Source organism: Chiloscyllium plagiosum, chromosome 10, assembly GCF_004010195.1.
Source record: "Chiloscyllium plagiosum isolate BGI_BamShark_2017 chromosome 10, ASM401019v2, whole genome shotgun sequence".
In the NCBI taxonomy this organism is placed as follows: Eukaryota; Metazoa; Chordata; class Chondrichthyes; order Orectolobiformes; family Hemiscylliidae; genus Chiloscyllium; species Chiloscyllium plagiosum.
This window is the reverse complement of record NC_057719.1, coordinates 66579761-66597785: the sequence shown is the minus strand read 5'-3', so window position 1 is coordinate 66597785 and position 18025 is coordinate 66579761. Positions and strand designations below refer to the sequence as shown.

At 41.4% G+C, this 18025-nt stretch overlaps 1 protein-coding gene across 5 annotated transcripts in view; it reads right to left on the bottom strand.

Annotated features, from left to right (window-relative positions):
- Positions 1-18025, bottom strand: part of fmn1 (formin 1) — a 367109-nt gene that overhangs the window by 133682 nt on the left and 215402 nt on the right. For 4 of the 5 annotated variants that reach the window (XM_043697987.1, XM_043697988.1, XM_043697989.1 and 1 more), the window contains 3 exons: positions 16066-16195; positions 11493-11639; positions 1012-1071 (listed from right to left, as the gene is read on the bottom strand). In XM_043697987.1, the coding sequence (XP_043553922.1) occupies positions 1012-1071; positions 11493-11639; positions 16066-16195 (337 nt within the window). The remainder of the gene's footprint in view (positions 1-1011; positions 1072-11492; positions 11640-16065; positions 16196-18025) is intronic. The other variant, XM_043697990.1, reaches the window with a different exon arrangement.

The window sequence follows — 18025 nt, the reverse complement described above, 5'->3', positions numbered from 1 at the left end:
ATTTCCTAAGGAGTATCCCCTTCATGGTATGTCTGGAGTATCAATGGAAGTACGCTAGGCAGGGCAGGCAGCAGAAAGAGATCAATCAATACCGAAGCACCCACATCCATTAGGAGAGGTGAAAATATCTCACTTTCCTATACAATTAATCCTGATGGAAATTCTTTTCTCAAAGGAAGCAGGAACAGAAGACTCAGTAGCTTGTTCTGTTAATGCCAATTAGAGTATTAGCTATTTCCACAGAAACATTACAAACCAACATGACATTTGTTCTCAGTAGGTACTAAAGGCATCACTATATGTGGCTCAGAGTCAGCATTACCCAATTAGCCATGCTTGGTCAGATCTACAGCCTCAAAGTAATGCATCGGCACACCTGGCTGCACTAGTCCTGGTTTGCAGACACTCATTGACACCTCGATTTTCCTGTGCTTTAACTTTCTCTTTGTCTTTTGTACCTTTGCGATGATAATGAGTTGAGATACCAGGAGGATCTTTGCAAAGACTTCAAGATTTGTTGGGCCCCTTTTAACGCACTCCCTTCTAAATGTGAAACATCTGGAGTTTTCCTACCTCACTACTAAACTACCTACTCAAACATGCAGCTGAAATAATGCCAGAGTTGACAGAGATTTGTTGGTATATGCCCAGTTTCATTTGAGTCTGTTATAGCAACAATTATACAGAAATGGGAACATTTCAGTTCTCAATGCTTAAAGAGAAATAACTCAAAACAAGTCAAATCTGTTTCCCAATTATCAGTGAAGCAATACACCTGGAATCCTCTCCAATTTATATCAAGCTAATTTGATACTTACTTTAAAAAGTACTTCTACTGAAGGCTTTACTAGTTCATACACTTTTTTTCAGAAAATATTGATTTAATAAGAAAACAACTAGCAAGTAAAAGTAATATTCAAAAGGAAGTTGATGGAATAATTATTTCATCTAGAGTACATTACTTTCAAATAGAAAGTCTATTTGACAAAAGCTCAAAGAAAGATTAATTACCTTGTCAAAATGATGCAAATAATAGGATGCAACAAAATCCACAAGACTAATTCGATTATCCTAAAACAATAAATAAAGATGTGTGGTAAATTAACACTGAATATTATGTGCAAAACAATTTATTTTTCTTGTAATTTTCTATTGTTTATCAGTTGACCACGAAAGGCACACTATTTTTGTTGACTTATCAAAGAGCACATAGCTTTTTGTTTAAACAGCCTACCACTGGCACACACATTTTCTTTCAAGCTTTACTTTCCATTTAACAAAACATAAGCTATTCACATAAAAAACAAAAATACCTTTGTAGGAAATTGGCAACTAAAAACAAAAATCATTTATCTGAAATTCCGGTCTACAGATTCAGCAAAGAGGTTAACAGTTCCCAAAAATGTGGTGGCACTCCATGGAACTCTGCTATGGACTCTATTAAATTCACAAAGCAAGGAAAGGTCCTTCGTTTGAATGCCTTCGGTGGGCTAGGGCACTTGTCCCCCTAGGGCACTAGGGGGGGTCTTGTGTCACACCTACCCACTTTTCAGATATAATTGAGGCTTCTTACAAAATAAAATTAAGTACACAGCAACATTCTCAAGGAGCCAGGCTTTGTCACAGTCCCAGAGTCTCTCAGGTTGGTTTCGAAAAATCACTAGGGGAATTTTCCTATGTCCAAAATAATTGAGTACCTGCACTGACTATATGGCAAGCCCTAAAAAAAGCTTAGGATATGTGAACTTCTATATTTATCCTTAATTTGTGCTCCAACTTTAGTCTCTTATGTTAATGACTTTATATAGACAGACAGATATTTTTCTCTCTCAATGGTATCCCAAACACTTGGATACAAAGGCATGGATTGTCTTATTAAAATTCAAATCAAATATTTAGTTGTTTTATTGAACTCCTGGCAAAGTTATATGTGAATCCATTGGAGCAGCTGAGAAAATCTGGGGTCAGCCCTTTTAAAATAAATTGTTTAACATCACTACGTAAAATAGCAATTTCAGAACAACAGATTAAGCATTTATCCTCTCATGAACTCCACTTTCTCATCTAAAAATCATGCAAATTAGAACAGGGGACCTTTACTACTCAGTCCGTTGCAACTTAAATGGAAAATAATGAAGAAAGTACTGTGAAAGATTAAAAGGTCAAAAACGTTGGCCTTCCCAATAAAACAAAACTTAAATGCACAGACGAAAATGTGCCAAAATCTCATTGTAAATGAAGAAGATCTTTTTTTAAAAGTTGCAACATCAGAGAAACAGAATTCCCTGTGCTTGAGCAAGTCAGATTCCAGGATCACCATTTTATCCAAGTTAAGTGCTCATGAAAAGGGCAGAAACTCAAAACCTTGCAGTTTTGGGAGTAACACAACTTGAAATAAATGAGGATCACACTTGCCTGAACTGCACCTTCATTTAATGCAAAACATTGCAAAGTTACAACGAGCAGCACACCACAACCCAGGACACACGATTATGTGTCTGATTTCCTAAACCACACCTGCCACAAGTGAAACTCCATAGGACATTCTTTTTCAAGTTTTGTACCGATGTGCCAGTTCACAACTCTGCAAATGTCATTACATCTTGGTACTGGTATCTCAAATTGAACAGTACCTTTTGAACAGCAACTCAAATTCCCAGCTCGGCGAACAGAACCACTACAACGAGCACCTGAGCTACAAATCTTCTCACAAACTTTGAGTACCTTTTAAAAATCAATGTTTTGTTGGTACAGGGAATCTTTCCCAACATACCAAGAATGCCATCCCTTACAATTATTTGTAATAAAAGTAAGCTTAAATATGATAAAAAAAATCTAATTTAAATCCATTTTAATCATTCTTGTTGAATTAAACGTTTTTGTAAACGTACCAAAGAGACTTGTAAAACATTTCAAAAAGGCTCTTATTAACTCAGTCTGGAGTCTGAAATGCTGTGCCAAAACATTTTCTATGTGTCTCTTTAATATTTTCAGTTGCTTTCCCATTTTGCACCTTGATAATATTTTTACAGTTTTATCATATAACTTTTATGCAATAGAGTACATTTAAATTATTTCCAACCAAGATAATCAAATTTCACCAGGTACTAGAAGGTGCAATCTATGACTCAGCAATGAAAATGCTGTTTACTACATCATGAAACCACTTTATATACAAGCAACTTTAAAAATCTTAACTGCGTAGATTCTATTATGCCGTGTATTCAAACTTCTACTTTTATGTGCCTTTGTGGTGGGAATGTTAGATACCCTTAGGGAGGAGCATAGGTTGGCTTGAGTATATGCTTGGACATGGGAATGGGTAGAGGGTCACAGGGAGTGAAAGGAGCACATTCAGTGGCATGAATGGAGTGTGGGACTGAGGGCTTAGAAGGTGGCTGTGAGGAGTGAGGGCTGGAGAAATGTTTTATATTTTATTGTTTAAGCCCTGAGACATGTTTTTTGGCTATAAACCTCAGCTTCTGGCTGTCTCTTCAGCCTCTGCTGGGCTGTGTAGCCTGAATTCCACCTAGCCCACATCACAGGCTGAGAATGGTGTAAACTCTTCCACCTCCATGCATTTGATCTCGGAATGAAAATTGGGGCCAGAGAGTCAGTAGTTGAGGGACGGAATTCCAGAGGTTTAGGGTCTACACATGGACGCCAAAGGTGGAACGATTAAATTCAGGAATGCTCAAGAGCCTCGAATTAGTTGTGTCTAGACCACTGAGATTTATGCAGCTGGGAGAGATTAAAGAGATGGATAGGATATCAATAGACTGGTCAAGCGCCCAGAGAAGTGAAAAATGGGATTCAATCCAGGGAAGATTGAAGTAATGCGTTTGGGAAGGGAAAAAAACCAAAGAGCATGCAATAATTATAGCATACTGAGAAACATAGAGAAAAAAATGTGACCTTAAAATGTATGACCACAGACCTCTGGAAGAAGCAAGACCAGTACATAAGGTAGTTAAAGTGCATGTGTGATACTTTACTACAAAGGAGCATTTATTTAACGTAATTTCTGAAAGGTTCTGATGAGGGTATAAGGGCAATACTTACCACCCAGCTGACCATGGTGATCAAAAAATCATGGCTTGAAAGGATGGTTGAGACAGAGACCATCATTACATATAAAACATCCAGTAAAAGTTGCCATTACCTTGCACCTTACCAATCAGAATGCCCCTAAAACCAAAATTTCTCAGATTGCTGTGCATTCTTTCTTTAAAAAATTGAGGTCCATTCAGGCACAGTTCAGCTCACGAGCAGGAAGCACATCAGAATCATAAAATTGAACTTTTTGCAAAGTTAACTTCAATGAGATTACAGGGTCAACTGAACTGTTAACTCATTCATGTCTGTACAACACGACTAAGAAGCTGGTGAGAGTAAGTAATGGGTTTAAAGGTCGTGCTCCCCAGGTTCTGTGCATACTAGGTCACATCAGGCTCAGGGACTTGCATATGGAGTCTCTGCGATGTACGGGTTTCCCTGGACCAGCAGGTCCGCTTTAAGTCTCATCTGTTTCAGAGGTGTGCCAAATCAAGTCTGAACAGTACGATTAAGAACAGCTACAAGTTACTACACAGAAGCAGCTCAAGGGAGGCCTTGTGTGAGGACTGAATGAAATAACATACAAATACATTGAAAACAGGAGTAGGCCTTTTGGCCTGCTTTACCATCCAATACAATTGTGACTAAAACAATTTAATACCCCTGTTTTCTCTTTTTCCCATACCCTTAGATCCCTCTAGCCCTGAGAATACATCTAACTCCTTCTTGAAAACATACAGCAGTTTGGCCTCAACCGCTTTCTGTGGAAGAGAATTCCACAGACTCATCACTGTCTGGGTAAAGATATTTCTCCTCATCTCAGTCCTAAATGTCCTTCCCTGCACCCTTAAACTGTGACCCCTGGTTCGGGATATTTTTAGACTGTGTGACCCCCAGTTTTGAAAATACTAAGAGTGAGCCAGAGATACTGTTTAAGACTGAGACACCAATTGTGAATTGTTACAGTTACCCTCCGGACAAGGGACTAGAAAAATAGGAGACGGGAACTTCAGATTACATCCACAATTTATCCTTTTGTACCATTTCCTGCAATATTTGACATTAGATTAGATTACTTACAGATTAGATTACTTACAGTGTGGAAACAGGCCCTTCGGCCCAACAAGTCCACACCGACCCGCCGAAGCGTAACCCATCCATACCCCTACATTTACCCCTTTACCTAACACTACGGGCAATTTAGCATGGCCAATTCACCTGACTTGCACATCTTTGGACTGTGGGAGGAAACCGGAGCCCCCGGAGGAAACCCACGCAGACACGGGGAGAACGTGCAAACTCCACACAGTCAGTCGCCTGAGGCGGGAATTGAACCCGGGTCTCTGGCGCTGCGAGGCAGCAGTGCTAACCACTGTGCCACCGTGCCGCCCACATTGTAGCCATATGGCTCAGTGGTTAACACTGCTGCCTCACAACATCAGGGACCTGGGTTTGATTCCAGCCTCGGGTGACTATCTGTGTGGAGTTTGCACATTCTCCCCGTGTCTGCGTGGGTTTCCTCTGTGTGCTCTGGAATTTGCTCACAATCTAAAGTTGTGCAGTTTAGGTTAATTGGCCATGTTAAATTGCCCATAGAATAGATTATTAGTGAGGGGTAAATATAGAGTAGGGGAATGGGTGGGTGGCACGGTGGCACAGTGGTTAGCACTGCTGCCTCACAGCGCCAGAGACCCGGGTTCAATTCCCGCCTCAGGCGACTGACTGTGTGGAGTTTGCACATTCTCCCCGTGTCTGTGTGGGTTTCCTCCGGGTGCTCCGGTTTCCTCCCACAGTCCAAAGATGTGCAGGCCAGGTGAATTGGCCATACTAAATTGCCCGTAGTGTTAGGTAAGGGGTAAATGTAGGGGTATGGGTGGGTTTCGCTTCGGCGGGTCGGTGTGGACTTGTTGGGCCGAAGGGCCTGTTTCCACACTGTAATGTAATCTAATCTAATCTAATCTAATCTGTCTGGGTCTGGGTGGGTTACTCTTTGGAGGGTCAGTGTGGGCATGTTTCCACACTGTAGGGATTCTAATTCTAAGGTCCTGTCCAATGCCAGCCCAGTGGAGCAGAACTTGTGAGAATGGGAACCACATCAGATCATAACTGGCCTGTGGGGGCACTTCTGTGGAAGAGAATGGCCAAAATAGCCATTTTCTTTTTTTGTCAAAAGGGCAATCTAACTCTCACATCAATAGCCTTTATATTAATAAAACCCATTTTTACTACATAAAATTCTGACAAGTGTTTAGAGAATTAATTCTGTGATGATTTTCAGTTTTCAAGGCAAAACAACCCGGTTTGGTAATGTAATTTTAAATAGAGGGCTTTGTGAAATCATTTCAGTCAGATTAACATGGGATTAAATTGCACAACAAAGACGTTTATGGGAGGAGATGGTGAGGCTAAAGGTCACACTGCCAGGATATCCCATTAATCAGCATTTTTGATTTACCGGCGCCACATGTTCCCTGTGCGTGTTGGATAACACACATTTTACAATGCTTGTATATGCACTTGGAAGTGTTGGAAGTCCCACAAATGCCACTGACAATGGGAATTTGCCAGACAGCTGGTTTCCAGCCACTACAGACCACGGTGGGTTCATCAGATCAACCTTTTCTACGATGCTATAAATACCTATAACTTTAAGGATTCAGTAAATTTTGCTGTCTACTTAAGATGGTGAGATTTGTTAATTCAGACAAAAATTTAAGACTACTACAGTGCAACACTACTTCAGATCTTATGTGTTATGTGCTCTGACTAGAAAGCAAAATGATACAATAAGCGTCGTAGCAAGGAAGGTGAAGGAAAAATGAGCCATGCTAATGGAGGTGAGGCCACACCAATTTAGTTGCAATACTGTGGCACTGCAGGATTTGTTATTGCATTGTGCTGACAAGCTTTTTAACATATAGCTAGGAATGAAATCCCATTAACTCAAATAAAGTAGCTCAAAATTCATGAGCTTCACTAGTGCTTCGACTCAACTATAACAATTCAAGGTCTATAATCTATATCTAGTACTAGTTCAGGGTTAACCATGTGTCACTGGATTTTAGGGAAGCATTTGCCCATTTCCATGGTGAAAACTGCAATCTCCCAACGTACATAGTTATTTGGTCAACGTAGAAAAGATCGCCATCATATTCTTGCTCAGGAATCTTCAGCCTACAAGTTAATCCACCTCATCAATGTCACACAAGGTTTCGGCCCACTGAAATCCATTCGTCACTGCAATTCTATGAGCAGACAGCAGATTAGCTCTTTTCCATAGATTGAGGGCATCACTGGCTAAGCCAGCATTTATTGCCCATCCCTAATTGCCCAGAGGGTAGTTAAGAGTCAACCACATTGCTGTGGGTCTGTAGTTACATATAGTCGAGAGTGTGGTGCTGGAAAAGCACAGCAGGTCAGACAGCATCTGAGGAGCAGGAGAAATTACGTTTCAGGCATAAATGCTTCATCAGGAATCTTGATGAAGGGCTTATGCCCAAAACATCGATTCTCCTGCTCCTCAGATGCTGCCTGACCTGCTGTGCTTTTCCAGCACCACACTCTTGACTCTGATCTCCAGCATCTGCAGTTCTCACTTTCTCCTGGAGTTACATATCGGCTATACTAGGTAAGGATGGCAGAAACCTTTCCTAAAGGACATTAGTGAACCAGATGGTTTTTACAATAATCGGCAATGGTTTTATGGTCACCATTAGACTTTTAAATCTAAATACATACTGAATTCAAATTTCACCGTCTGCCATGGTGATATTCAAACCCAGGTCCCCTGAACTGGGTGTCTGGATTAACAGTCTAGCGATAATATGACCAGGCCATTGTCTCCCCTTGTTAATGGGAGCTGAATGATAAAACTCACCGAATCACTCTCACATCAAACTAGATCAGGTAATCAATTGCACAATAGTTCAAATCTGTTGAAGGATTCATTTTCATTGGTACAGAATAGAGTCATACGGATCACAATTAGGCCCTTCACCTTGTCTTGTCTATGCCCAACAGACACCAAACTAGTAATCCCATTTACCTGCACTTGGTCCATAACCTAGACACACAAAGGCAGACAAGACATGATAATTAAGGGCATAAGAAAAACTCAAGGAAATAAAATTCTGTTGAAGTTCTACCAGTTTTGCCCTCAGGAATTGATTAATTGATTTCTTTCTCTCACTTTTAATTCTTTGATGTTAACACAAGGTCTTTTGCAAGCCAGTGTTCAGTCTTTCATTCACTGGCTGAGAGTTTACCTGATTCAGTGGCTCTGAAGCTGATATTCCCTTTTGCTTTTCAACAAGGGAATTTACAGAGGAAGGTGGACTGGAGAACAGCTGTTGCTGCTTTTTGTTTGCCGGTGAAGTGTTTCTGCTGGACTGGTTCCACACAAACCAGCATCACCTGGTCAGGGCATGATGGTCTCTGTAATGTTTTTTGCTGTTGCGTAGACCTCTGAGGTCCATGTGCAGCATCAGCTTCTGGAAGTGCGTGCTATTCATCTGCAGATCAATTGGTATTTTGGGAGCTTCCCATTGGCTGCACAGCAGTACTGTACGCAGCTCACAATCTGCTCCAGTACATGACTTTAAACCAAAACCGCAGCCACCTTTCTGCACTCAGTCTCAGAAACAGCAATTGCTAGAAAAGCTCAGCAGGTCTGGCAGCACTTGAGAGTTCTGAGGAAGGGTCATTCAACTTGAAACGTTAACTCCGATTTCTCTCCACAGGTGCTGCTAGACCTACGGAGTTTTTCTATCAATTTCTGTTTTTGTTTCTGATTTCCAGCATCTGCAGTTCTTTTCGATTTATTTCTGCAGTCTCCTCGTTTTAAAGCAGCACCTTCCTTTTAATATAAAATGAAAGGAAACATAAAGATGTGGCCTTTACAGTATCATAATCTACTCTTTTCTCAATATCAGTTAGTCCTCCATTTCTATTGTAAGCCTTTACAGAAATGAACATTGCATAGCTTGCAACAGATAATAATGCTCTTTGTGATCCTGCCATAGTTGAATTGTGAAAGCATCTTCTAAACTGTTGTGTCACTTGAAGTGCTACCTCCAGATGAAATGCTACAGCCTTAAAGAATCCTCCTTATATGGTCTTCATTACATGTGTGTTCTGTGCAGTGCACGAAAACATGGGTGAGGGTGCCAATAACCAAGGCTTAAGAGAATACTTTGGCATCCTAGCTCCATTTTCAAAAAGTGGCAAGGATTATGCCTTACAACTAAAACATCATGTCCACACCCAGCAGAGAAAACACTGATGTTTCAATTCAGTGTTACTGTTCACTGACCAGCAGTATCTTCGTAGGTGGCCAGAGAGAATCCACCTATGACCTCAGATTTTCGAAAATGTGCATTGATCCCCTAGGCACTAGGGAATCTAATAGCACAGTGCAGTCAAGGTGTTGTTCACAGAATCATACAGGACAAGATGTTTCCTGGGTGAGGGCAGCTTCAACACACTCAAGAAGCTTGACATCATCCAGGACAGAGCAGCCTATTTGGTGGCACATCAGTCCCTTAACTACCAATGCTCAGTAGTAACAGCAATTTCTGATTTTGGTTCTGATTTTCAACATCCGCAGTTCTTTGGTTTTTTTTCTGCACCCCTCTTGGTTTAAAGCAGCATCTTCCTTTTAGTCCAAAATTAAAGGAAACATAAAGCTGAGGCCTTTACAGCATCAAAATCTGCTCTTTTCTCAATATCAGTTTGTCCTCCATTTCCATTGTAAACCTTTACAGCAGTGAACATCATATAGCTTGCAACAGATAATAATGCTCTTTGTGACCCTGCCATAGTTGAATTGTTAAAGCATCTCCCAGTGCTATCTACACAATGTACATCAGAAATTCACAAAAGATCCTTAAACAGAACCATACAAATCCATGACCACTTCCATCTGGAAGGACAAGAGCAACAGAAACATGGGAACACCACCACCTGTATGTTCCCCTCCAAATCACTCACCATCCTGACTTGGAAGTATATCACTGTTCCTTCACTGTCAATGGGTCAAAATCCTGGAATTCCCTCCTTAACAGCAACACATGGGCTGCAGTGGTTAAAGAAAGCAGCTGACCACCACGTTCTCAAGGGCAATTGGGACAGGCAATAGCTGCTGGCCAGCCAGCAATGGCCACGTCCCATGAGTGAACAGAAAATATACAACTGGATGACCTTCCTATTTTCCTACTGTTTCCTTTGAGCTTGCAATGTTTGATTGGCGATTATACATTCATTTCGCTCTGAGAAATTACTCATTAATTTTCTACAGTCCCTTTTAGGCATTCAAAATCACAAACCTATAGCAAGCTGAAAACGTAGCAGCAATGTTATTAGAGTCAGAGAGACCTACAATAGAGAAAAAGGCCCTTCACCTCATCATGTCCATGCTGGTCAAAAACAGCCACCTAATGATTTTAATCCAATTTTCCATCTTGTCTCATACCTTTGCATGCCTTGGCATTACAAATGCATATCTAGAATATTCTGAAGGTGGAAGTTGTCTACAGTAGATCGCTCAGTTCAATAACTGCTATTATGTTGATCATAAACGTTTAAAGCCAGTTCTTAAACATTGCTAGCCAGTTGCAACTGGAATTATCATGAAAATGCTTGGATAAAGGCAGATGCAGACTGTCAACTCCTGCTATGAGTGGCTTTACCTGGGATTCCTCCTTTGCTCTTTAGCCTTCTGTGGCAGAACACTCAAGGCAAAGATACCAATTATGAAAGGGCTAATTTAATCCCTTTAATTACTTTAGGAAGTCAGTTGCTGAAACACTAAAACATGATTGGCTTGTAACTACTTGCTACAATGTCCACAGTGTAGATCCCAGGATTTCATGCGTTAGTCAGTTATTACTTATCTGCATTTATATAAAGCTCTGGTGCACTGTACACATGTTCTCCACTTGTCAAGGAACATCTGGGGTGGAGTTTTGGAAAAGGGCCTACTTGATAATTGGCCTTGTGTCATCAAAGACTCCCACTTTCCCAAACTGTACTTATCCCAGATGCAATGCAGAACTGTTTCTACAGGTCCGGAATTCTACTCTGAAGAATAGGCAACTAAATCTTTTCTCTAAACATTATCACACAATTTCACTTGCTCTATTAAAAATTGCAAAATTCGTTTTGGAATAAAAAGCTACTTTCTAGTCAAAGTACTAACAAAATCCAATAGTAAACAACTCAAATCAAATTGAGGTACAATGACCAAACTGCTGAGTTTCAGTTACAGATGTCAGATTTAATCACAGATATATGAACTCTCTTTTCACCAATAAAATTGTAAAATACTAAAGGCATTAAAATTTTCAGCAATCTACTAGTACACACATGTACAGAGGTTGATGTAAGACAGCTATTGTTCATTGGCTTTGATTACGGTGAGAATTTGAGATGTAACATACCCTGCTCTTGACATCCTTTAATTTGGGAAGAATTTCTAGACCAAATCCATCAGCCTGGCCACGTGTTCTGTTTCCACCGTTCATGTGATTTCCAAAAGCTAGGATGAGTCCAAGAACAATCTTCACATTTTTGTGATCTGTCAAAGTCTACACAGAAGAAATTACTAGTCAGTGAAGTACTTGTTTTCTTTGAACATTCAGTCATTCATGATATTGTAGCAGCTCACGAGCGGTGCTGCAATTTTCATTCTTATTTACAGAAAGAGCCAATCTCTGCAGGTCTTTGAGAACAGAGATAAAATGATACAATTGGTTTTTATTTTGGAATAATTTTACATTTTAAACTTCAAGGTAAATATTCCTAAAGTACACTCAACAAAGTGACAATAAACTAGCCCCACTATATGAACATTGACAAATCATGTGAACAGATAATGATTGGGAGAACAGGTTTGTAAAGTATAAAAACAAAAGTTAACAAACAAGGGATTCAGCAAGGGCTGGAATGGAGCAACTTGGTTTACAGTCTTTAAACAAGGATTATGAGCAAGCTACTCAGCCCATCCAATCTAGTCCATCATTCAATTAGATCAGCAAACAGTACAGCATAGGAATAGGTCCTTCAGTCCACAATGTTGTGTTGAAGATGATGCCAAATTAAACTAATTCCTTCTGCCTTCCCTTGGTCCATATCCCTCCATTGTTTGCAATTAGATCATGGTTGCTCTGAGTTCCAAGGACACTTTTTTTCTTCCCCGCCCATTCCTTGTTTTAAATGGGCAATCCCTAATTATTACTGAACAGTGAGCCCTCATTTTAGATTGTGCTGGAAGAGGAAACATCATCTCTACATCTACCCTGTCAAATCCCCACAGGATCTTAAATGGTACAATCAAGTCACCACTTGAACTTCTACAAGCCCATCCTTTCCAACTTTCCTCATGAGACAGTCAACTTATTCCAGGTTTAGGAAACTTTTTCTGAATTGCTTCCAATGTATTTGCAACCTTCCTTGAACAAGGACCCTGATATTCCGATGTCCATATAGTTATTGCTAAAATGTAGATGGGAGCTACGCAAGGGATCCTGCAGAATTCCCAGCATAGCACACCGTGAAGGAATTGCCTAGGAAACTGAAGATCCTGTTGGATAATTCCCCTATGCCTGGAATTTTTCAAAAGTATTAATTTAATTTGGAGAATTCAGAAAGCTCTGCTTCAGTAGGTAAATAATTACTTAAGAAAACTTAAACTAATAAAAACCTAGTATAACCCCTTACCATTCAATTGAATCCCCAACTCACCACATCTCACACAACTACACGTTATCCTGAACCCTTACTCTTCCACAAACCTACCTTTGCCCAGACTCTGACTGACACCCTCTTACGCCTTGGACCTAACACTCATGTTCATCATCATCCCAACAACAGACCCATTATTCCACTCCCACCGTGCTCCAGATCCAGCTTTCCCCCACAGGACCAGATATGTTTTCCCCATCGCCAGACTCAAAACCCTTAACTCCCTCCAACGCAACCCCATCCAGATGGGCAGCCCATACCCCCACACTTCTTACCCCAGTTGCATTTGACCTTTTCCCGAATTGCAAGGAGGAGGAAGTGAGGACTGCAGATGCTGGTGGGTCAGAGTCGATAACATGTGGCACTGGAAAAAGCACAACAGGTTAGGCAGCTTCCGAGGAGCAAGAGAGTTGATGTTTTGGGTTTAACCCTTCAACAGGAATGTTGGGTGGTGGGCAAGAGGGCTGAGATATAAATGGGAGGGTGGTCCTGTGGGTGAGGCTGGGGCAGAAGGTAGATGGGATGGAGATAGATAGATGCAGGTAGGAGGTGATTGTGATAGGTTGGTGGGGAGCGGATAGGTGGGAAGGAAGATAGACAGGTAGGTCAGATCAAGAGGGAGGTGCCAAGTTGGAGGGTTGGATCTGGGATGAGGTGGGGAGCTGGGAAGATTTGGAAACTGGTGGTCAGTGTTGATGCCTTGGGGTTGTAGGGTCCCAAGGCAGAAGATGAGGCGTTCTTCTTCCAGTTTGCGGGTGGCTTTAATTTGGTGGTGGAGGAAGTCCAGGATTTGCATGTCCTTGGGGGAGTGGGAGGGGAAGTTGAAGTTGTTGGCCACAGGGCAGTGGGGTATAGGGGACCCCACCAGAGGGGACCAGAGATGCTCCCTGAACCATTGAGTCGGAGCTCAGTGTCTCCGATGTAGAGAAGACCACATCAAGAGCAACAGATGCAGTAAATGAGGTGGGAGGATGTGAAGGAAAATCTCCGCTGGATATGAAATGATCTTTTGGGGACTTGGACGGAGCTGAGGGAGGAGGTATGGGCACAGGTTTTGCAATTCGTGCAGCAGCAAGGGAAGGTGCTAGGAGTGGAGGGTGGGTCTAACGAGGGAGTCACAGAGAGAATAGTCTCTGCAGAATGCAGATAGGGGTGGGGAAGGAAATATATCTCTGTTGGTGGGGTCTGACTGTAGGTGGGAAAAATGGCAGGGTATAATGCACTGTATCTGGAGATTCATGGGGTGGAATGTTAGGACCGGGGGGATCTACCTTCATTGTGGTTGCGGTTGGGGGAGGTACAGAGCAGAGGTGCACCTACTTTTCTTCAGCCCCGTCCCCACACTACTACTTATCTCTCAGCCCCCTTCCCCCTCCACATTCCTGATGAAGGGCTAATGCCCGAAATATCGACTCCCCTGCTCCTCGGTTGTTGCCTGACCTGCTGTGCTATTTCCAGCACCACATTTTTCGACTCTTACCTCTTGCTGCACCCCTACAAACCTGTCGGTCACCTTTGCCCATTTCAAGACCTGACCCCACGCACTGTTGGTCCCCACTCTGCCTGACCCACCACTGGATTCATGTCCCCTAAGCCTCCCTTCAAACTTACCCCCTCCCATCCAAACTCAACTTCCCTCCTCTCTGCTGTGAGCACCAGCATCAGTCGTGAACACATCCTTTCTATGTGACATGATACCGCTCCCTTTACGGAATCGGACACTCCTCTCTTCCCTACCACTGGACACAACCACCCCCCCCCCCACGCTCTGCCACCTCATTAGAACCCTGACCCACTCGACTCAATATTTCTCATCTACCTCACACAATCTTAAACATGCCATCACTTACCCAGCCTCTTCAAAACTTGGCCCAGAATCTTACTCACCTGATATCATATCTCTTTCCCACCTGGCACCCTACCCATCTACCACTGACTTACCTGGCACATTGCACCCATACCTACCTGGCATCCTACCCTCACACTTAGCCTTTGACAGCAGCTGGAAAAGTGTTGCCTGTGTTTAAATTATAGAAGGAGAAAGTGAGGTCTGCAGATGCTGGAGATCAGAGCTGAAAATGTGTTGCTGGAAAAGCGCAGCAGGTCAGGCAGCATCCAGGGAACAGGAGAATCGACGTTTCGGGCATAAGCCCTTCATAAGAAGGGCTTATGCCCGAAACATCGATTCTCCTGTTCCCTGGATGCTGCCTGACCTGCTCCGCTTTTCCAGCAACACATTTTCAGCTCAGTTTAAATTATAGAATCCAACTGACTGCTGTGAGAAAGAGCATCAGATGGACCAACTGTTCTACACTTTATTTTCATTCACTCATGGGATTTGGTCATCGCTGACTGGCCAGCAGCTTACTGCCCATCTCTAGTTGCCCTTGAGTAGGTCGTGGTGAGCTGCTTTCTTGAACCACTGCAGTCCACCTGCTGTAGGTTGACCCACAATGCCTTCAGGGAGGGAATTCCAGCATTTGATCCAGCAACGAAGGAACGGAAATATATTTCCATGATAGGATACTAAGTGGCTTGGAGGGGAATGTGCAGGTGGTGGTGTTCCAATGTATCTTCTGCCCTTGTCCTTCTATATTGACTCGTAAATACAGTGTAAGAAAAGCAATGACATTAATATTTTATCAAGGCTGTTAAGTATGGAAGTGGTTGTGGATTTGGAAGGTGCTGTCTAAGGATCTTTAGTGAATTTCTGCAGTGCATCTTGTAGATAATACACATTGCTGCTACTGAGTGTTGGTGGTGAAGAGAATAGATGAGGTGCCAATCAAGTGAGCCGTTTTGTCCGAGATGGTGTCAAGCTTCTAGAGTGTTGTTGGAGCTGCACCCATCCAGGCAATGTGGGAGTATTCTAAACCAGATGACAGCATGACCTTCGATTTTCCACTGTAAGCTTTGATGTAACACTCTATCAAATGCTTTCTGGAAGTCAATAATTATATCAATTGGTTCTCTTTTATCGACAACATGTGTTTCCTGCAAAAAGAACTTTCAACACAGTTTGCATAGAAGTGTGTATAGTTCTTCTAAATCCTTATATTTCATGAAAAACTGAAATATAAAGTGAAATAACATTATGAGATGGGCTGCAGTAGTTCACAAATATGCACTACCATCACCTGTAGCTAGAGACGGGCAACAAATATATTTGCATCATTGTCAGCCTCAATTCAAAACCAAATAAAATAAAACAGATCTGAGCAGGTGGTTGAGGGCAAGTCAATATTTTTGGATTCACTACGATAATCATACCTTGCTAAGGTGGAGAACATTCCCTGCTTTGCGTCGTATTGTGGAAATTCCTTCCATGAAAACAGACTGGAATATGATACAGTGGGTGCGTTCAGCGAAGTTAGGTATCTGTGATAACTCATACAAGAACCTATTGAAAAGTGAGAAGTGACTTGTGTCAGATAAAGGGATTTAGATTTTTTTTACAAATTGACTCGTAAATACAGTGTAAGAAAAGCAATGACATTAATATTTTATCAAGGCTGTTAAGTATACATCTTTGATTTTGAATTCCAAGAAGCGAGGTTCTAAATGCTGCAATCACTAACTCAGCAGAGTAAAGATGGACTAATTATTAAAGAATGAGTGAAAGCCTGTGCCCTGATTAATTCAAGCTGTTGTGCAACAAGTAGCTAAAAGTTAGTTGCCTTTATATTGGTAATTTCATACCCATACCCTTTATTGTGATTGATTGATCACTATATGGAACTAAATTTAACATTGTTGTGCCTGCTTTTATGGGCCTAAAATTAATTTAGCAGGCAGGGGCTCATTTCCGATCCACAGGGGTATTCAGGCCACTGTTAAATTAGTTGGTGTCTTTTATTAATGGGCTCCTGGTGGCCACCAGTTGTGAACTCCAACTTCATTTCAATCTTGAAATAAGTCTCATCTTGGACCTGGATGGTCCAAATAAATGGTCCAAATGAACAACTATCCCAATATTTGTTTGTCCTCATCAGGTTTTGCAGCTTACTTGCATTTCTGTGTCTTCAGCAGCCCCATCAGCAATTCAGAAAACGGCTGTTCATTAAAAGCCTTTTGATGTCAGAAGCAGCAGCAGTACTCCTCCTGATGTCTCCAGAAGAAAACAAATAAACCTATTCTACTGCACGTCATTTCCCCAAGACTGGTGCCTCCAAATCACAACGTTGCTAGTCCTGGAAATACCACTGGAAACTTGGCACACTGTGAAAGTGAGTCCCAGTTGTCCCAATGTCATTACTTCTTGTCAAATTTCTGGGAGAATTAAGGTTAACTTTATGTAGGGACACACTTTGCATATCTCAGAGAAATCTGCTTCACTAAATTCTGAATTTGCCATGAACACATTTCAGCTAATTCATGATGAAATTGGTGAAATTGTTTCAATTTCAATTCAGTAGCATGCCACTGTTTCTTTAGTTAATTTGTACCTACAAAGAAGATGTGTTCACGGGGACACTTAACTTTGTTTGCATAGTCATGGATGTCAGCTTCATATTTGGAATTCTTTCTAATGTAAGCTTCCCAAACTCTTGTCTGCTATCATTCCCATTATTTCCTTCACATGACTATGTCACTGCCTTCTTGGTCAGTCACAAGAAAGAAAAGGTTCTAAGATCTTTTAAAAAAAAAACATAAATTGCAACATTCAGGAGAATAATCTTCATTTTCCAGAGGCTTCAAGATCATCCTGAAAGATTGAAAAGTTTGTTCATCCCAGAAGTGCTTAAAATATTTTCTTTTGCTCATGAACTCAAATGTTACTGAAAATAGTCGTGTTGCCGAAGCATTCTACTTTGTGTTCATCAGGACAAATGCAAGAATGCCAAGTTTGAAACCATCATATTGAATTATATTACAGGAGAAGACAGATGCTGATTTGTTGACAAATTGAATATGGTGAGGTATTACTCCCTGGTTCTCCATGGGAACAACTAGAACACTCTTTCCCATGAAGTGCAAAATGTTTTGAAATTTATAATTTTTCGCATTTATTCCACTGAGTGCAAAACCAAAAGCTCTGGCAACATACCTTTCTTTTCAGCAATATTCAAAATATTTTTGTCACATGAGCAACTTTTGTGAAAGTTCTCGGAGATTTTTTTTTCAGGTTGTTGCTACAAGGATCATTCACATTTTAACTTTTGGACTTCAGTTGACTTGGCTGGGCAGTTGTTGACAATTTAGTTTTAAGTTTTATCCACAGGTTTATGAT